Source organism: Mesoplodon mirus (genome assembly GCF_964341445.2).
Source record: "Mesoplodon mirus genome assembly, chromosome: 9".
NCBI lineage: Eukaryota > Metazoa > Chordata > Mammalia > Artiodactyla > Ziphiidae > Mesoplodon > Mesoplodon mirus.
The window spans coordinates 115239355-115260842 of record NC_138985.1 but is presented as its reverse complement, the minus strand read 5'-3'; the positions used below and the strand labels follow the sequence as shown (position 1 = coordinate 115260842).

General features: G+C 45.0%; 1 protein-coding gene across 5 annotated transcripts in view; it reads left to right on the top strand.

Moving 5' to 3' along the window:
- Positions 1 to 21488, top strand: part of NCAPG2 (non-SMC condensin II complex subunit G2) — a gene marked incomplete at its 3' end in the record, with an annotated part of 275587 nt that overhangs the window by 209237 nt on the left and 44862 nt on the right. For 3 of the 5 annotated variants that reach the window (XM_082632207.1, XM_082632204.1, XM_082632208.1), the window contains exons 1-9: positions 5042 to 5149; positions 7587 to 7706; positions 9313 to 9501; positions 9829 to 9943; positions 11401 to 11555; positions 12967 to 13101; positions 15812 to 15906; positions 18019 to 18088; positions 20677 to 20763. In XM_082632207.1, the coding sequence (XP_082488333.1) occupies positions 7629 to 7706; positions 9313 to 9501; positions 9829 to 9943; positions 11401 to 11555; positions 12967 to 13101; positions 15812 to 15906; positions 18019 to 18088; positions 20677 to 20763 (924 nt within the window). In that variant the 5' untranslated portion in view covers positions 5042 to 5149; positions 7587 to 7628. Of the gene's footprint in view, positions 1 to 5041; positions 5150 to 5906; positions 6067 to 7586; positions 7707 to 9312; positions 9502 to 9828; positions 9944 to 11400; positions 11556 to 12966; positions 13102 to 15811; positions 15907 to 18018; positions 18089 to 20676; positions 20764 to 21488 lie in introns of those variants that run through there. The other 2 variants (XM_082632205.1, XM_082632206.1) reach the window with 2 other exon arrangements.

Below are 21488 nucleotides of genomic sequence, written 5' to 3'. Positions count from 1 at the left end.
TTGGGCTGGTGACTGACGCCTCCTCTCCCTCAGGAGCCTTGGTCCCACCAGGTGGCGCTGCCACCACTGTGATACCTTGCAGCTTTTAAAGGTTCCGTAAGGAGCCATTTCATTCATTTTTACGTGTATCTTATTTTATTTTATTTTTATTTTTTTGGCGGTACGCGGACCTCTCACTGTTGTGGCCTCTCCCGTTGCGGAGCACAGGCTCCGGACGCACAGGCTCAGCGGCCATGGCTCACGGGCCCAGCCGCTCCGCGGCATGTGGGATCTTCCCGGACCGGGGCACGAACCCGTGTCCCCTGCATCGGCAGGCGGACTCTCAACCACTGCGCCACCAGGGAAGCCCCTTACGTGTATTTCAGAGCCAGAAGGAGCCGCTAGTCGTTACAGCTCTGCCTCCCATTTTCCAGGCGAGGAGCCTGGCTCTCAAAGAAATTGATTTGCCCAGGATCTCGTAGCTAATTGCCAGAGCCAGGTAAGCCCCACCAGCGTGTTTTACAGGCATCTCAGGATGACAGACTTGCCGAATAAGGAGGCTTCTTCTAAACTAGAGGTATAGCCAAATCTAAATACAACAAAATACTTGCAGTAAAATTATTCTTATAAGATTAAATGGGTCGATGGCCCATTACTTCAGTTATTTTACTAAACTATCTCAATATCACAAAAATATTTAGACCATCCCTTGAATTTAATTTTTCAGTAGCAGCGAATAATTTCCGTTTCTTTACTCTTTCGCAGATGGACTTGTAGGAAAATATCCAATAGAAATAAGATAAACAGAGTATATGGTATAAAGTGATTTAACAAGATAGATAGTTAATGTTAATTTGGATAAGACAAGACTAACCTCTGAGCCGTTTACATGCTCTTAACATGTGTATTCCTGGAAAAGGCTGTGAAAGGCAATCGTCACTTTCGTGCAGACAAAATGCTATACAGAGGGCTCTGCTCCTGACTAAGTATTTCATAGAAATTGCTGGCAGACTTAGCTGAGTGTGAGTGACACATGGAGTAGCCCCCGCAGGAGGAGCTGTGCTCAGGGGCCCCTTTCCCATCTCCGGGAACTGGCCACCCCGTGCATCTGCTGTGCAGTGAGAGAAGCAGACACAAAATGCCACATAGCATGTGATTCCTAGGATATTTTCAGAACAGGCAGATCCACAGTGGCCTTGGGGCCAGCTTCTGTTCCTGCCTTCTCAACACTCTCCCCTGGGCCCCTGGGTGCACGCGGGACCCGTCCCCACCTCCAGAGAGCCTGAGCGGGCTGGTCTGGGGAGGCCCAGGCTGGATGTCAAGGACTCCGGGGTGACTGTGGTGTGACTCAGGGGTGAGAACTACTGTTGCCGGGTGCGGCTCCCTTCCGGAGGCTTCCTCAACGTCCTGCTGCCCGTGAGCACTGCCCAGGGGTGTGGGCCGTGCAGATATTCCCACACCAGCCCTGCCTTCCCACCCGAGTTAACTCGGATTCGAATCCCCAGCTTGGCATCTCTGTGTTGGTACTCACGCTGGTGAAATTTGTTTATAACAGCTTTATTGAGATACAGTTCGTATACTATAAAATTTACCCTTTTAAAGTGTACAATTCGCTGGTTTTTAGCATGTTCATGAGGTTGTGTGCAACCATCACCACTGTCTGATCTCAGTTCATTTTCATCACCCAGAAGGAACCCTGCATCCATTAGCAGTCACCCCATGTCTGTCAGCTCCTGGCAACCCCTAACCTACCTTCTGTCTGTGGATCTGCCTGTTCTGGACATTTTGTACGAATGGAATCACTCTGTATAGCCTTTTGTGTCTGCTTTTCTCACTGGGCATCGTGTCTTCAAGCTCATCCACGTTGTAGCCTGTGTCAGAACTTCATTCCCTCTAAGGCTGAAGAATATTCCACTGTCTGGATGGACCCATCTTGTTTGCCCATTTGTCTGTTGGTGGACGTTGGGTTGTGTCCAGTGTTGGTGGTGCTGGTGCTCTTTGAGGGGACAGTGATCACGTCCTATGTTGGACATCTGGCTGGGAAGGGTGCTGGCAGGGTGCCTTCCCCCACCCAGGCCAGGCTCGCTCACCGTGGGCTCGGCGCTATTGGTTCTATGCTCGTGCCACTCAGGTTTCCTCTTTCTCCATCTTTTCTGCGATCGACTTCTAACCTGCACATTAGGATCACCTGGGGATCCTAATATTAGTTAAAAACACTAATGCTCGCTGTGTCCCCCAATCGTCTGACTTAATTGGTCTGCACAGGTATAGGTTCATGGTCTCATAAGCAGCTCACTAAATTCCAAACTGCAGCTTGGCTGAGCATGCTTTGCTTGGGCCATCTATCTCGCTGTCCTCTGAGTTACCCATGCAGGAGACCCCCACCCAGCTCTGCGGTGGTCTCCCCGGGAAGAGCTGCCCCGTGCCCAGAGCCGGGAGGAAGATGAAGGCGGACAGCTCCCCTTTCCCCTCATCTTCCCAAGGTCATCATGGCAGGTGGGTGTGCAAATGGCGCCTACAGAGGGGCGCTGTCTTCACCGTCCCCCCCTCCCCGGTGTTTCACTCGGGTCTCTCAGTCTGGGGCCCAGTCCCCAGGGTAGGGCAAGGGTGGGCATCGGGCTTCCAGTTACTTCTGCTTTTTCTTTCACTGTTGTTCAAATACATCCACGTTTCCCAACCTCAAACTTTACTGACAGAGACAGTACAGTACAAAATCACAGAAAGAAGGACGTATTTCTGCACGTGCCTCCTCTTTAGCCCTGAGCCCGCCCCCTTTGGGCTGTGGCTTCAAAACCGCCTTGTTTTATCATTCTACCCAGGAGACAGGACCACGAAGAGTGGACACAGGGATGGAAAAAGGGAGGAAAGGGAGCAGGTTCGGTGCCCGGGAGGGCGTGAGCACCCACAGCCCGTCGGGCATGCAGGCAGCTGTGGGTTCCGAGGCGGGAATGGACGCCTAGGACGGGGTGACTGGCTCCAGAGTGAAGAGGGGGGCCTGAGCTGGGGCGTGGCATTCGGGGACCGCAGGGAAGCCGGGGCTGCGAGGAAAGGCGGCGGGGTGGGGGGAGGTGGAGGGGCGCGCTAACCGCCCGGGGACACGGCCCGCCTCTCCACGCGCCCGGTGGGGCCCTCCGGCCTCACTGCTGCAAGCTTCCTGACAGACCAGGACCACCCCCAAAGTCTCTGCTTTCATGTTGTTGAAATGACAGTATTTTTGATCTCATGGGTTTAATGAGGTACGTGGTTAAGTTCATTTCACCTGTTTGTTTTCATTTTTGCTAGTGAGGTCCCTGGGGTCACAGCTGCAGCTGTGGCTCCCGTCATTTTGCCATTGGACAGCACTGTACTGGGTCAGCGGTGACCATCCTCCCCCTCCCCAGACCGCCAGTTAGTCCAGAATCCCCTCCGGACCTTTCCAGCCTGAGGGAAGGCGGCTGCAGGGCTGCATCCTCACAGAGAGCGGCTGGGCAGGAGGGGACAGGGTTTTGCTGGCGAGGGCCTGGGGGTTCCAGGGCACAGCGGAAGGATTTCTGACGTTGGGGTGGGTGGGGAAGGGCTAGCACGGGTCCTCGTGGGGACCGGGGCTGGGAGGTGGGCTGCAGCTTTGCGTGGCGGCCGGCTTGAACAGGGCAGGGGCCCAGGGCACCTGCATCACAGCCAGGCCTTCACAGCAAAGCCCAAAGCCTCAGGACACGGGGTGATGGGCTCACGCTGGACCCCTGGGGACAGTCTTCCTCCAGGGCCTGACTCCAGGTGGAGGACAGGCCTGGGGTGAGCCTGGGGCCTTTGTTCCTTGACCCTGGTGCCCGAGTGGGCCCATGGCCCCCATCTTAGAGATGCATTCTGTATTCCTCAGTAGTTTATAAACAGTTCCTGAGACTTTTCCAACACAGTTCATTCTTATTTGGCTGATTGGTGTAACGGTGAGGCCTGGATTTATGGATCTGATTGTTTCCATAAACTGAGTGAGTGCAATCTGCAGCTCTTCAAGGTGTGGGAGAAACATAAAGCAAGCAATAGAAGATTTTATTTAAAAAAAATTGTATTGGCAAAAGAGCCTTGAAATAAGAGTAAATGATATAATTAATAGCAATTCAATATATCTGGCTAAAGGTTTTTTGGAAACAGAAATGATTTTAAGTGACTGGATAAAAATTCTTTTTGAAATTCAGGTGGTTTCCAAGTTTTTGAACAAAAATTGGAGGAAAGCCCAATCAAGTTATTAGCTGATACAAGTTAAATTCAAAGAAATTGATGATAGATCAGTATGTGATTTTTGGCATTTATTAAAATACATTCAAGGAATAAGGTACATTGCTATTAAATTTATTTTTCATTTCTGTCTGCTTTTTTTGGTGTGAACAAGTTTTCTCAGTATTTACATCTATAAACATAAAAAATCAGAATAGAATATTTATTCTTAGAAACATAAATTGATTGAAAAAATAGTCTTAACCATAGCATTAAGAGGTGTGTTTCAACAAAATTTTAGTTTTATATTTGATAAGTACATATCAAATTTATAATCAGTTTATATGGCTTTGATCTATTTTTATCCCTAATTAATAAAAGTGTGAATCTAGGGCATTTTGGTCACGAGATATTAAATATGTATCTGTATATACGTATATGTATTTATTTATATATATATTTGCTGGAGACATGGTCCATAGAAGCTGCGTAGCAAAAGTAGATACTACGTTAGAACAGAATTATGTGGGAAACGTGGAATTGACATATGCGTTCACGAACACTCATCGTCCAATTGCTAGAGAATTCCGACGTCGCTTGATATATATAAAGGATGATGTCACAGTTCTATTTTGAGTCAATCTCTATGTCAGAGATTGCATCCATTTCAGTCATTTAAGGCAAGACAAATTTTGATGTCAGACTAAAATGTGTCAGGTTCCAAGCTCGCGTAGAAGAGGCGGGGCCCGGGCCCGGGCCCGGGAGTGGTGGGCCTTGCGGGAGGGGCTACGGTCGGGGCAGGGCTCGGGCGCGGACTGGGAGGCGGGGGCGCGCGCCCTCCGGAGGCCCCGCCCAGACGCTTCCAGTTCTCGCGAGGGCGGCGCGTGATGACGCGCGGGCTGGCGGAGCGCGTTGAGGGCGCCGGCGGGCGGGTTTGAATCTGGTCCGAGAGCGGGAAACTGCGGGTCCCGGGGACGAGGTGAGCGCCGCGGTGCCGGCCCGCGAAGGGCTGGGGGCAGGGGCCCGGGAAACAGCGGGGTCGGGCAGGTCGGGCCCCTAACACCACAGCCTCCGCATGGGCCGTGGTCTGAGCCCGCGGCCCGGCTGGCGGCTCTGAGGTGGCCGAGGAGGTGGGCACCGGGGCCGGGAGCGCGCCACACTCCACGCCTTCCCTCCAGGACTGAATTTAGAGGATATCCAGCCTGGACCCGGGACTGCCACTGGACAGGACCCCCAGCCTGGGCTGGGAACTGACCCCGTATGGGACTCCCTGAGCCCTGGACCTGGGACTGACTCCAGACGGGACCCCCCGAGCCCTGGACCGAGGGCTGACACCGGACAGGGCCCCCAGTTCTGGACCCGCGACTGACCCCACACAGGACCCCCTGAGCCGTGGACCGAGGGCTGACCCCAGACAGGACCCCCTGAGCCCTGGACCTGGGACTGACCCCAGACAGGACCCCCCGAGCCCTGGACCAAGGGCTGACACCGGACAGGACCCCCAGTCCTGGACCCGCGACTGACCCCAGACAGGACCCCCAGCCTGGACCTGGGACTGACCTCAGAGAGAACCCCTCCAGCCCTGGACCAGAGGCTGACCTCAGAGATCAGTTCCCTGAGCCTCCGTGCTCTGGGAAACCTGTCCTCAAGTATCTCTCCTACGTCTGAGATGAATGGTTTGTTCCAGGTGACGAGGGTTTTCCATGGTGACAGTGTGACAGGGATCTCTTTTTAAGGCTCATCTTAACTCAGTGCCAGACCTCCTGTGTGAAGAGCGCAGTGCCATGGGGACGGTAGCTGCGTGCTGGGATGATCTCACCTAGACGGCAGCTCTGGCTGGAAGGGTGAGGTCTTGTGCACATGGTAGCGCATCACTTTGAGAGAGAGAGATTGCGCGTAAGTTAAGAAACTAGTAACCCTTGAAGAGCTACAGTCAGAGAGACAGTGGGGAGTGTGACAGTAAGTGTGGTCGTCTAGTGGCAGTGGATTACTGTGGTTAAGACCAACATGCCAAGAACTACACTTGGAAATAGAGCAAACCAGAAAAGTTAGCAGAATCACAAAAAATCAAGGAGGGTCCCCAGTTTAAGGTATATGATTCCATGCAGTTGATTGCACCTTTTTGGAATATTGTTTATTTAAACTCTTGAGTTGGTACTAGCCATTATCACTCATCAGGCTTGTTGCTGGTGGCCCTCCTGCCCGCTTAGCCAGTCACAAGTTATGCTCATAGCTCAGGCATCTGAGTTGAGGGATGAGGTTGCCACACTTCAGTGGTGCTTATGTGGAGAAGTTATTTTCTATCCTTGTTGGTTTAATTTAAATGCTAAGATCTTGGGGTTGTGTTTTTAAGATGACTCTATCCCCATAATTACTGCCGTTGGTACCAGTAATTTTCCGTATTGCTCTCCTTATGACTGCAGAAGGTTTTCACTTATTTTTGAAGTGAGCGTACTGTTACACGTATGTTCCATCGTTTTGCTGTTACTTCATTGGGCTGATGCCTCTCACACCGGGGACTGCTAGCACTAGGTGGTGTAAATGGAAAATAGGATTTGTTAGGGGAAACACGGGCCTGGAGGGAGGTTGCACACGGTCCCTGAGCTGTCGTCCCGCAGGGGTGGCGAGGAGGGTGCTGTCGTTGGGAGCACCTGGTGCGCACCCTAACGAGCTCCCAGGTGAGCCCAGGGCCACAGTCTGCGTAACAGTGTGACTGTGACAGGGATTTTCTTGATGGAGGAATGGTGCTTTAGGAAGGAGAGTCTTCAGGACTTAGCAGCTGGGCCCGGTCTGTTCTGAGCTGACTCACACCTGAAGGAGGATGTGGCGAAGGTGCTGAAAAGGGGGAGGAGGTGAGCCTCCTAGAGCTGCCGGGTTTCTCTTTCCTTGGCTGATAACCTCGTTAACATTCGAAAGAAACACGATGTTATGTTGATACTATTCTCAGTAAAGAAAACACGGAAGTTATTTATTTTTTAAATTAATTTTTATTGCAGTAGAGTTGATTTACAATGTTGTGTTAGTTTCTGCTGTACAGCAAAGTGAATCAATTATACATATACATATATCCACTCTTTTTTAGATTCTTTTCCCATATAGGTCATTACAGAGTACTGAGTAGAGTTCCTTGTGCTATATAGTAGGTCCTTATTAGTTATCTGTCTTATACATAGTAGTGTGTATATATCAATCCCAGTCTCCCAGTTTATCCCTCCCTCCCCTTTCTCCCTTGGTAGGAAAATTATTTTTTAGATATTATAACTTGTTTATGTCAGAATATTGTTAGAAACTGTCTATCATAGGTGGTACAGGGATTTTCTTGCAGTCTTGGATACTAACTAATGTACCAAATTACATCTTGTAGGAAAAGGTATATTTGTGAATGCAAGTTTCAATATGATTGTGTTTTTTACTAGGGTTACAGAATAAATGCCATATGAAAAACAGTTTGATCTGTCATGGAAAAACGTGAGACATTTGTACAAGCGGTGTCTAAGGAGCTGATTGGAGAATTTTTGCAATTCATTCAACTTGATGTAAGTTTTATGTTTAGCTTTATTGTGTTTGTGACTGTTAATGTAAGACATTTTCCTAAAATCATTATATCCACAAATGAAATATAGTCATCTCAGTGAATCTGTAGGGACCAAGGTTTATTTAAAAAAGTAACACAAAACTATACTCAGATAGACCTGCTGATGGGCAACTACTCCCAAATGGTATTCCCTCCTTTCTTTTAAGAGGGTTGCTGTAAAGATGCTAAGTGGTGTAATGCAGTGTGCTTCTAATTACTTAAGTCTCTGCTGACCTCTTGCTACGTGCGTGGCACAGTGAGGAAGACATCCTTTTTGTCCTCGGTTATCTCCCGGGTTGTGGTGGATTCAGGCGTGAAACTACAGCAGGGTAAGGGCTAAGCTGGGACAAGGATGGGGAGGGACAGGGTAGTTTTATCAGGGATCTGAATGGGCTGCGTGGAGACTGGGGGAGAGAATTCTGGACAAAAGGGAAAGACAGAGACCCTTGAGCAGCTTGTGTGAGCAGAGGAGGCTGGTAGGAGAAGTGGCCTTGGAGGGCCCTGGGGGGCTGCCCCGCCCCTTGCCTAGTGAGGAGCCGTGCCAGTTCCCACCTGCCCCTCCTCTCCAGCGTTCTTAGTCTTCCCGTATTCTTTTTGCATCATTGGAGAGTCAGTTGCAGGCCATGTCTCATTATCCTTCAGTATTTTCCTGGGTTTTCCTAGAACATAGACACTCTCCTGTAGAGTCACAGTAAAACCTTCAAAGAGGGAGCTGGACGGTCACCTGCAGGGTGTTTGCGGGTCTTTTTGCCCAGTCCCGTATCACACTCTGTGCTCCGCTGTCCGACTTGCTGGTCTCTTTGATCCAGAGAGTTTCACAGCATCCCGTTTCATGACTGATGGTCTTGAGAAGTGCAGGCAGCAGTTCTGTGGTCTGTCCTTCCTTTACCCTTGTTTGCTGATGTGGTTAAGTTTGTTTATGCGTTTTGGAGGAACTGCATGCATAAGTGGTGTTACGACCTCCTCACTGGGTAGAAGTAGTTGACGATTCTTGCCTGTATCGATTATTACTATGATAGCTATAAAATTGTGATTTCCCAATCCCATATTGCTTCTGCAGTTATTCGTTGCTATTATCAGTATGGCCTCCTTAATTCTTATCTTATTCAAAGGGTTATTATCCCTTACTGTCGCTATTTCGGTGCTCAGATTGTACCAGATTGGATTCAGGGACAAAGTCATGGCCCAAGTTAGCTTGGAGACCAGAAACTCAGCATACAGGCCTTGGCGTGGATGCATTATTATTGTTGTTGCTTTTGTTATTACTTTAGCTCTAGCATACTTTTGTAACCTAATTATAGACCTGGAGATGGTGGACATCTGAATGGATTGATTTCAGGGAGGGTTTTTGCTAAGTGGGTGAAGATTAGTTCAGCAGGACTGACTGGGGGGAGGAGGAATCTGCTACTTTCTGTCTGATAACCCCTTTACTTTTCCCTTTTAAGAATGGACTTTGAAAACTACAGCCAAACTCTTGAACTTGTAACTAAGTTAGTGCATAAACTTTTTGCCAAGGATAGAACTAATTTTTTGTATTTGGAATGTAACAGTTGCTATTTATTTTGCAGAAAGATGCTTCTGACCCTTTCAACTTAAGTGAATTGCTGGATGAATTGTCAAGGAAACAGAAAGAAGAGCTATGGCAAAGACTCAAGAATTTATTAACAGATGTGTTGGTGGAAAACCCGGTGGACGGGTGGCAGCCAGGGGAAGCCCCCGATGAAGGCAGTATGGAAACAGAGCAGGGGTCAAAAATGGTAGCACTGGTCTTTCAAAAATCAATTTCCTTTTTCTTTGTTAAAAAATAATTGTTTTTTGTGTATAATTGAATTTTAAGTTAAGGAAAAATGTAAAGGTAGAAGTCAAGAATATCAGAAGTCTGTTTAATGTAGTTTTACCCTTTTCTGATCCTACCACCATTAACCTAGTATTCAGTGTTGCTGTTTCAGACTGCTGACTTGTGTTCAGCTTTAATTCACTTTTTAGAATAAGTGTCAAATGTGGCTTGACTTTCTTTTACATTTAAAAATTAAATTTTAAGTTGATTTTAATTTACTTGTACTCTGATTTTTTTTCATTTATAGAAAAAAAGCATAGAAATAATTCATGCAATTACATCTGTGATTCTTGCTTCTGTGTCTGTTATAAATGAAAGTGAGAATTATGAAGCCTTACTGGAGTGTGCTGTTATATTAAATGGTAAGTTGACTCAGCTACAATGTGGCGTGTGTGTGAGTGGTGTCTGAGTGATACTTGGTACAAGGGAGCTCTCAGCAGCGGAGAATCAGAACTTTGCAGTCAAACTCTTGTACTCCAGCTAAAAAAAAATGAGCAAAAGAGCATTCTTTTAGGGGCTATCCTGAGTAATTATTTAATGTAAGCCACATATAAATGTTTCACATGGTGAAAATGTGCGTTACTGAGCAACTGACTGCTGTTTAGGGGCTTTTAGAGATGTCTTATTTGACCTTCAGAACCAAGGATAAGAGCTGATAAAGGGGAAGCAGTCTGATTATAAATTTCTCAGCTAGTGATTACTGCCAGACGTTTCAAGTTAGCCCAGCATTTGTGACATTGCATTTTTTTCTTTAAGTATGTTATGAACATGACCTGAGGAATAACTGTTGACTCTTAGGGGAGTTTTACTATACTAATATTTATATCATGGTACTTTTCAAATTTTAACTAAACTGTAAAACTGTAGTTATTAATTTAGTGGGAACACTAGTCTGAATTAATGAGAAGATCTGATTTTGTAATATTATATGTGTAAAATTATAGATATAAAAGATGCAAAAGTAACTTTTAGTAATGTTCTTTAAGAAAAATATCCCAAGTACCCTCACCTCCACTGTGTGAATCTGATTAGTTCCATGTGACAGATTCTCAGCGCCACTTGGTTTATGTATCTGTTTACTATGCTGTTTTATTAAGAATTCTTGTGTTGAAATAATGTGTCTTATTAAGAAGTTACCCTAATCAGTATGAAAGTAGCTCCCAAATGCTTGTGGGTGTTACCACCAGTTTATCTTCAGTCTCCCTACATGCTTTATAAAATGATGAGTGCTAATATTGTGCATCAATCCCCATTAATTCAGGAATTTTACATCAGAGTAATGGCATTCGGATGTCTGTGGATTACAGTTATGAGCACGTTATCAGTATTTTAAATTAGTTCTTGAGCTCTTCTGTTAATAACAGTACTGTAGCTTTTGTATTCATTATAATAGTTGCTTTTACTGTTTTTCACCAGTGAGCCAGAACTTGAGGCCAACAAACTGAGGGATGGTTGTAGTGTGTTGCTGGTTACTAGGCGGGGCCTTGCTCTACTGCTGAGTGTTGCCCTGGGTGTCTCTACACTCAAATTTGGAGCCCAGCGTCTGCCTCTTGTAGATTAGGAGTTTGGACAATAGGCCCTCTCTGGGTCTTCCAGTTCTAAAATTCTCGGTTCTATTGGGTCTGCTTTTATAACAGTGGAGAACAGTTTTTTAATTAACACCATTTGTTTCCCATAAATAATGTGTACAAGTCTTTGGCAAGTTAACCATAAACTAACGTTTGCTTGGCAAACCTTTTAAGTCATAGCGCTCTACACGGTTGAATATGGACTAACGCTGGCTCACTTTACTCATCGTGCAATGACTGCTCCATTGTAGGTATTTTGTATGCGCTACCTGAGTCTGAACGAGAGCTACAGGGCTCCATCCAGGATCTGTGTGTGATGTGGTGGGAGAGAGGCCTGCCTGCCAAGGAGGACATGGGGAAGACTGCTTTCGTCATGCTGCTGAGGAGAAGTCTCAAGACAAAAACAGTGTGTTCACTTTCTAAAGTACTTGCTGAGTGTTACTTGAAAGTGCAGGTGTTTATACCAGTTATTAATTGTGTTTGCTTGCGAGAGTCCTGGCCCAGTGGCTTTCAGTTAGGTTTCAGGAGGATATTCAGAGGTGGGCAGTCGAGGGTAGGCAGAGGCTCCACGTGTGTGGTCGTACGCAGGCTTTCTCCGCGTCTTCCTCGGTATGTGGCCTTTGAGAGGCTGTTCCCATGGTGGGAATTGCTCAGGGAAGGACAGAAGGGGGTGGGGTGGTCAGGGAGGGCCTGCAGACCCGAGGGGGCGCTGGGCAGGAGGGCAGCCAGGGTGGGGCTGTGGACTGCAGCCCAGGCCTGAGGAAGCTTTGGAGGGGCCAACAGAGGGCATGGTGAGGGTTGGGTGTAACTTGGGCTGTTTCTCATCCTTCAGTCTTTGGTATACAATTCAGAAATCCAGAAAAAGAGCAGTATTTTTCCCTGATCAAACAATGGCAGATACTTATGTTCATCTTAGAAAATTGGGCAAATGAAGAAGAGGGAAAATGAGGAAGAGAAAAATCGTCCGCAATCCCACAGCCAAGGTGACCCTTGTGATTCTAGGGATCTTTGGGGATTTCTCTGACCGCCCCCCTCACATCTTTACTTACTTGTCACGGGTTCCTACAAAGGTACCTACAAAGTGAAATTTGTAGGTCAGTGGCTTTGAACTTGGAGCTCTTGGTACACATTGCCAACAGCTTTCTATAAAGCTCGCAGCTGGTCACGTTCTTACCACCCGTGGGAGAGTCCGTCTCACTGTGGCCTCCCAGGAGCAGTCAGTTTTACGGCAGAAAAGAACCTTTTTGGCTATGTCCTCAGCTAGTGCTCTGACTTTCTCTGCTGGCCATAGGAGTGATTTGAAAAATCCTGGTTTGTGTCAGAACTTAGCCTTAAGCCATCATTGCTTTGCCTTTTTAAAATCCATTTTCACTGCCCTTTTTGTTCAGCTTTTAAATCAAGACTCTATTTAACATCTTCCTTATGTTCTACACCAGTGCCTTTACCACAGTAGCCGCTAGCCACATGGGGCCATTTACATTTCAAGTTAAGAAAGTTAAAGATGTGTTTCCTCAGTGGCACCAGTCCCAGGTCAGTTGCTCCATAGCCGGGTGAGGCTGATGCTCCACACTGGTCAGTGTAGACTCATCCTCATCGCACAAAACTGGTGAACAGCACACTGTCTATCAACATCTCTGCTTGCTTTTGCCTAGGTTTTAAGAAAATGTTCTCTAGAGCTCCATTTGCAAATTTTAAGATGTTTTCTCTTGTCATTATTTCTTTTTTTGATATAAAATTGTCTCATAGTTATTTTGAAATGTGACTTTACCCTTTGTAAAAGAAAAACTCAGACGTTTTTCTTTTCATGTCATTCCCAGGGTGCAGACATCTGTCGGCTATGGCGTATCCATCAAGCTTTATATTGCTTTGATTATGATTTGGAGGAAAGTAGAGAAATTAAAGACATGCTGCTTCAGTGCTTCATAAATGTTAATTATATCAGAAAAGAAGAGGTAAATGGTTTTCTTTTTTGTTGTGTTTGTGAACTGCTTTTTAATGGAAGTTTTTCTTAAGTTCATGTGTCTGCTGTTTGCATCATGCTCAGTGTATTTATAAAAGAGTCAGCTTAACTATCAAGAGCTATTATAGTTTTTGAAAATTCATTTTTACTGCATGGCAGCGTTAAGCAAACGTTTTCCAAGTCCTTGCGTATTTCATCATTAAATCAGAAGGTAACAGGTGGCTGTGTGAATCCTGGGGGAACCATGATTGCATTTTAAATTAAAAATGAATAAATATAAGGTTGAGCAAGCACTTCCCCATGGATCTGACCCTCTGCCCTAATTCCAGGTTAATTGGCATATTACTCAACCCATCATCACACAGTATTCTTGGTTTCTTTTTCCTACCCATCCAATAAGTCCAGAGAGAGGCTTCTGGCCCAGTGCTGCATTGTCCACTGGTGGTGACTCCCACATGTGGCTATTGAGCAAGCTCATGAAATATGGCCAGTCCAGTTGTGGCCTTGAGTGAAAACTACACACGGATTTGAAACTTAATACGGGAAAAGAATGTTAAATATCCCACTAATAATTTTTATATATTTATTACATATTTAAATGATATTTTGGATATATTGGACTATATAAATATATTATTAAAGTTAATTTAATCTTTTTTTACTTTTATTAATGTGGCTACCAGAGGATTAAAAATTGCAGAGTGGCTTGTCTGGTTCTCTTGGACCCGTTGGTCCATTGTCTTAGGAGTTTTCTGGAGTCGTTGTAGATCGACTGTATCTCCATGCCGGGGATGCAAAGCACATTTTTTTTAATTATAGAACGTAGCCTTCTTCTGATTACTTGTGGCCTGGCAGACCTGATTGGAGGCAAAAGGAGGCAGTTGTCACCCCCCCGAAGGATGTGTGGGGGAAGGACCTCCCGGGGGGGGGCCCTAAATGAAGAGTTTGCTCAAGGTTTCACCCTCACAGCTGGCCAGGGGAGCGAAGGATTTGACCCCAGTCTGCCCACTCCCCACGCACAGTCTCTGCTGGCGAGGTTAAAGGGCTGTACCAGATGACTGGCCACACTGGCCAAGACCTTCAGCTCTCGGGGTCAGAAAGGCTATGTTCAGACCCCTGTTTGTCCACTGAGTAGGTGGTGACCTTGATCACACTCCTTTCAATCTCAGTATTTCCTTCTGTAAAATAGGAACAGCAGGTGCCCTCTCCCAGGATTCCCTTGAGCGGCACACGAGGCCATTCATAGAGCTTTTAGTGCCTGCAAGACAGGAAGTGCCCTGACTGTGCTCTTGCTACTCTCCCATCATCATTGTTGGGAAGATGCTGGATGCGTGGCCTCTGCCCTGAGTATCCCAGGGTTGTTGTGAAATTTGGGAGAGTAAAGAAGTTAAGAGTGGATTCAGATAAATAAACTTTATTTATATTGACTTATACATAGCAGTGGATGAAGCATGCTTGTCTCACACATACATATGTGCAGGTGTAGACATAAATATACACGTGTGTGTCTTAAAGCTCTCTTTTTAAATTGATGTGCTCTTTTGAATTTAACATATCTAAACTTAGTTTCCTAATCAGTCATTAATTTGGTCATGTCAGTTTCCAGTCATTCTTGGTAAACAATAAATCTCTTCTATACTCTACTGGCAAGTTACTTCCAGTAAATACTTTTTTTTTTTTTTTTTTTTTTTTAATTTATTTGGCTGCACTGGGTCTTAGTTGCCACAGGCGGGATCTTCATTGCCACATGTGGGATTTTTAGTTGCGGCATGCACGTGGGATCTAGTTCCCCGACCAGGGATTGAACCTGGGCCCCCTGCATTGGGATCGCAGAGTCCTAACCACTGGACTGCCAGGGAAGTCCCAGTAAATACTTTTTAAAAAACTTACCTGTTGCAAGCATGGTTACCCTGCATTTTGTATCAAAGTGTGTTGTGCGTCTGTAGGACTCCAGACACTGGTGTGCTGGTAAGCAATGACAGGTGATGGTGCCCTTCACAGGGAAACTCTGGGCAGATGTATTTTATTCCCCCTGTAGAGAGTAAATATAATCTTGCTTTTTAGGTTCACATGTGTAATCTAGTAGTATGCATAAAAATTAATATTACATTATATATGTATGACACTTATAACTACATATAATATATGGGGACTATGTGTATTTGAAAATTCTACCTTGGCAAATACTTAGCCTCCTAACTTCACAAGCCCTCGGTTTTGTCTTTTATAAAAGATAAAGTGATGTTCAGTTCCATTCCCACCCCAAGGTGCTAGATTTCAAGCATTCTTTGATTTTAGGTTGTGGAGGTATCAGGACAGAGCCAGAGTGAAATGCTGATGCATCGTTTAACTTGCCTGCTGGGCTGTGGGGTAGCTATCTGGGTCACCCTGTGGTCGGACAGGAGTAGCTCAGAGGTGCCTGCTGCTCCGCCCTCCACGGGGAGCCTCCCACCTTCTGCTGCTGCCCAGCTCGGTCCCTCCGAGGCTCCCGCCGCCATCCCCACACAGGACTGCCACCCGAAGCACTGTGCTCAAGTGCAACTTCAGTGTGTAGATTCTAACTTAGAAGTATGGATGCTTCCTTGTTGGGTGTAGCAAACTTCAGTGTTACTACACTTTCAAAGAATGTTTGTTTTTTGGTTCCTGGGAACTTTTTATTTGGTTGCAATTTTAACATTATATTCTATTTTTTTAATTTATAGGGAAGAAGATTTCTTAGTTCTCTCTTCAACTGGAATATAAATTTCATTAAAATGATCCATGGGACCATTAAAAACCAGTTACAAGGATTACAAAAGTAAGTATTAAGGGTAATTAATATTTTGTGCTTAGTGTGGTTTTGAAAGTTTCTATGTGACCTGACTTTTAAATTATATTAATGTATTAGGAGTTTTAAAAATGATCTCTTAAACTATTATTTATTATGTACTGTTGTATCACTGGATATTTTTTTTCCTTGCTATAGGAAACCATTTTTTTTTCCATAGTGACACTGAAATTAAGATTTTACTTTGTGTGAGTTCTTTAAACAGTCAAATTATTTACCAGTTAAATTTCAGCTTCAATCATAGTAAAGCCCATGTCACTAGCACTTCTGATACCTTTGGACGTAATGTGTACTGTGTGATTTCCCGTGGACTGAGCTATGTGGTTGGTGGGAAGAGCCCTTGGGGAAGGGGCTTGGAAGCATGCTCTTGCCCGAGCTCCCAGCCTCTGGGCCCTGACAGCATTTGGAGCTATCTGCTGGATTCACGGCCAAGTACTTAATCTGCTCCGGGGCTGAAGGAGGCTACATTAAAAAAAAAAAAAAAAATTAATTAATTAATTATTGGCTGCATTGGGTCTTCATTGCTGCGCACGGGCTTTCTCTAGTTGCGGCAAGCGGGGGCTACTCTTCGTTGTGGTGCACGGGCTTCTCATTGTGGTGGCTTCTCTTGTAGCGGAGCACAGGCTCTAGGCACATGGGCTTCAGTAGTTGTGGCACACAGGCTCAGTAGTTGTGGCTCTCGGGCTCTAGAGTGCAGGCTCAGTAGTTGTGGTGCATGGGCTTAGTTGCTCCACGGCATGTGAGATCTTCCCGGACCAGGGCTCAAACCCATGTCCCCTGCACTGGCAGGCAGATTCTTAACCACTGCACCACCAGGGAAGCCTGAGGCTTCATTTTAAAACTGAATCCTTGTGTTTGCTTTGGCAGCACATATACTAAAATTGGAATGATACAGAGAAGATTAGCATGGCCCCTGTGCAAGGATGACACCCAAATTCGTGAAGTGTTCCATATTTTTTACAGATTGCCAACAAACACATGAAAGGATGCTCAACATCACTAATCATTAGAGAAATGCAAATCAAAACTACAATGAGGTTATCACCTCACACCAGTCAGAATGGCCATCATCAAAAAATCTACAAACAGTAAATGCTGGACAGGGTGTGGAGAAAAGGGCACCCTCTTGCACTGTTGGTGGGAATGTAAATTGATACAGCCACTGTGGAGAACAGTATGGAAGTTCCTTAAAAAACTAAAAATAGAACTACCATATGACCCAGCAATCCCACTACTGGGCATATACCCTGAGAAAACCATAATTCAAAAAGAGTCGTGTACCACAATGTTCATTGCAGCTCTATTTACAATAGCCAGGACATGGAAGCAACCTAAGTGTCCATCGACAGATGAATGGATAAAGAAGATGTGGTACGTATATACAATGGAATACTACTCAGCTATAAAAAGGAACGAAAGTGGGTCATTTGTAGAGACCTGGATAGACCTAGAGACTGTCATACAGAGTGAAGTAAGTCAGAAAGAGAAAAATAAATACCGTATGCTAACACATATATATGGAATCTAAAAAAAAAACGAATCCTCAAACTCTTGAGGTGGGCCTGGTTACATCAGGCAGCTGTGTAAGTATTGAGCTGGGATGTGATTCTGGATCTCTGATTGTTTACTAGAATGCTTTCTCCTGTTCCCTCATTTGCAGAATATTTGGGTTGAACCAGCAGATTTTCCTAATTATGATTCTAAGTCAACCCTGGTATTTTAGGACTCCCTGTACCTGAGCGAAATAGACCGGAAAGTCCAAAATGACTTCAAGTCAAAAAGTATACTTATATTTAAAGGTTTTTTACTTAAGAATTTGGTTCTGGGCTATGTGTCATAGTTTTATAGGAAATAGTGAAGCTCTGGGGAAGCCTGACTGAGAAGGAAGAAGTGGTTTGATGTCTCAGTCCTCCTCCTCTGCACTTTGTTTTCTTCTTTCTGCTGCAGGTGGATAACATATCTCTGCTTTGCAAAGTCCAAAACAGTTTCTTCTTCCCTAGGAGAGGAGAGTTCCTGAAATGATACACATTAAAAATATAATTCTTCTGACTTGCATTAAAAATTTTTGATTTTTTCTTCTAGATCTTTGATGGTACACATTGCAGAAGTTTATTTCAGAGCTTGGAAAAAGGCTTCAGGGAAAATATTAGAGGTATTTCCTTTTCGTTTTATGAAATGTTAACGTTTTTATTGTGTTCTGGTTACTAAATAAGTAGCTACAGTAGGGCCATTTGAAACCTGTGCTGATGCTTGTCTGTCATGCTGAAGCCCACGGTGAGCGTCCTCCACGCACATTCAAGGTCACGTCCGTGCCTGAGCACAGCCTCAAGATGCCCGTGACTCACTGTGCTGTGTAGTTTGAGTGGAATCAAGACTTTTGCCCCAGGCATTTTGGCAGCTCTAGACCTGTAGTGCCCAGCCACATGTGGCTGCCGGGCCTCCGAAACGTGGCCAGTCCAAACTGAGCTGGGCTATAAATGTAAGAAACTCACCAGACTTGGAAGACAGTGTGGAAAAAGAAGAATGTAAAATATCTCATGGTTATTTAAAAAAGAATATTGATTGCATGTTGAAATGATAGTGTGTTGGATACATTGGGCTAAACAAAATATATTATTAAAACAAGTTTACCTTTTTCTTTTTCTGTTTTTAATGTGGCCTCTAGAAAGTTTAGGGTTGTGTTTGTGGCTTGCGTTCTGTTTCTTCTGGCCAGTGCTCCTCGGGACCCTCAGGCCACCTCTTTAGCAACATCGTTTGAGAATTTAAAGACTGTGTTTGAATACACCTAACCTTTAATGACTGTAACACCTACATTCTGGCTGTGTTAATTCACAGTCACAATTAAACATTCACAGGCTCTTTTGGAAAAAAATCAAAAGAAAGTGTCTTTGTCTGATATCCCTTATGTTTTTCTCATGCTAGGTTCTTAGATGTGTTTTTTTCCTTCTGAGGGTAAAATTTTTACTCTTAAGTCATAAAGGGGTCTTTCCTCCTGGGGGAGCAGGCCCTGGACTGGTGGGGGTGGGGAGAGGGGAGGTTAACCACTGGATGTTTGGAGTTTATTTCTGCCCACTCTGCTCTCCTTCCCAGCTTAAGCTTTGGTTAACTATACTGGGGTCTGTCTCTGACATCTACTTCTAGAAAACTAAAACTTACCACTTCTATTCCTCTGCTGACAACTTGTAGAATAGTTTTACAGTGTATAATTTTTTGGGGAAATGGCAGAACCGGGACATTGTTATGCATTTTTTTTTTTTTTTTTTTTTTTCTTTTTGCGGTATGCGGGCCTCTCACTGTTGTGGCCTCTCCCGTTGCGGAGCACAGGCTCCGGATGCGCAGGCCCAGCGGCCATGGCTCACGGGCCCAGCCGCTCCGCGGCATATGGGATCCTCCCAGACCGGGGCACGAACCCGTATCCCCTGCATCGGCAGGCGGACTCTCAACCACTGCGCCACCAGGGAGGCCCTGTTATGCATTTTTTTGTATTGCTTTATTACTGCATGAAACTTGTTCACAGGAAGGAGTCTTTGTTCCCCTTTTCTCCAATAGTGGTTTAAAAAATAGGAGTTTGTAATTGAAACTTTAATTTTGACTAGACCTGTACCAAGTTAGTACCAGCAATTTGCACTTCTCAGTTTCACCCCCTTCCCTCTCTTCTCTCTGTCCCGTCAAGTTTTTAAAGCAAATTCCAGATGTGACACCTTCTTTATGTGTACTTCAGTATGCATCTCTAAAAAGTATGGCTATACAGTGCCATTATCATACTTCACAAAATTAACAATAATTCCTGTGTATTTAAAAAATTAATTGGGTCATATTTAAATTTCTCTGCTTTGTTTAAAAAATGTCTTTTTATAGTTTTTTTTGGAATCAGGATCCAGCAAGTCTCCCAACTGCATTTGCTTGTTACAGCATTTAAATCTCTTAGAGCGTTCCTCCCTCTTCTCTTTAAAAAAAAAAAGTCTGCCATTGATAATGTTGAAAAGTCTGGGTCAGTTGCAGGATGTCCATGTTCTGGTAGTTAGCTCTCAGGGGTCAACTTCTGTGGCCCAGACACTTGCCTGGCAGTGCCGTGTGTCTCCTGTCTCATCGCAAGTCAGGCAGTTCAAAGGTAATGGAGAAGAGGTAAAAGTGTTCTTAGCAAGTTTTCCTTATCTCCTTCCCTAAAACCATGGAATCCTGGGTATGGAGGCAGAATGCAGGCTAACACACCAGGCCTTCACTGTCCTGGCTTGAACGAGGAGCTGCCCACATCCCCGCCCCTGCCCCGCCCCTCTCTGTGGCAGCCCTGAAAGGTGGTGTTTTGGTCAGTTTGGAATCATGGCCCCCACCTTAGAGGTAGTTCATTGTCAGTTCTTGGGGGGGGCTCTTGGAACATATCCAGTCTTCTGAGATTATCAGGATGACTCAGGAGAGGGTGCTCCCCGGCCCCCCTCAGTCTCTGAGCCCTGTCTGGCTTGAACCAGGCTCCAGTGCCCTGCTATTTAGCACAAATGTGATATTTCATCAAATAAGACAAAGGAAACTAAAAGTTCTCTCTGGTATATGAAGATGAAAGGAATTCTAAGAGGTGTAGACTTAAAGTTGAAAAGCTCTGATGAAAGGATCCAGGCTTTTTCCCTCATGAAATAGAAGATGAACAGATCAGACGGTCCTTTTGTGCTCTAACCGCTGTACTGCCTGTCCTGCCGTCTGTGGGAATGCGCTCACCCAAGTTCTCGCTTTGGGGTGTCGTTGCAGGCCATCGAAAATGGCTGCATCCAGGACTTCTTGTACCACGGGGTCCACCTTCCTCGGAAGTCTCCAGTGCACACCAGAGTGCGCGAGGTGAGCCACACTCTCACAGCACTTTTGAAAATCATGTCTCATCTTTTTTGTTTTCAGATAATTGTTTTTGTGAAATTTTGTCAAGCTTTCACAGGCATCCGTTAAAAGGATTTCTCAGAATCTTGATACTTGGCACCTGGGACTTTTACCCTGCCACCAAAGTTTTGATTAGGAAAACAAAGGTCTACTGTTAAGAATCAGAACTTTATTCAAACAACTTTAATTAAATTATTCGACATAAAAATGTATAGAATCGTCACTTCCTTACTGCCATTACCACTGTTTTCAAAAAAAGAGGCTATTCAAGATTATTTTTTATTTACTCTCATACATTACATTTCCACTTTGTATTCTGCAAACCAAATTGAGTAAATGCTTTGATAGTTTCTCTTGATACAATTTTATTTTTAAAAGGTGGTCTCAGAATTTAGATATGGATTTTATCCTCATGTTGTACGTGATCTGACTAAACAAGGCTCCGCTGTCAGTGTGGTTATTACACTGGTAGGAGTTGGCTAATCACAGTGATCCTGGAGAAGGACTCGGGAGGTCTGGTCTGTGGTGTTGATCAGTGTCCTAATCCAGGGGCAATGCCTTTGCTTTCTGTTAGTATTGGCAAATGTGTGTCAAGCTAAGGGAAGAAAGGCTACCTCTTTATTTTTTTGTATAGTGAAACTATTATTTGTAGGACATAAATATACTAATTATATTAAGTTTGAATGGAC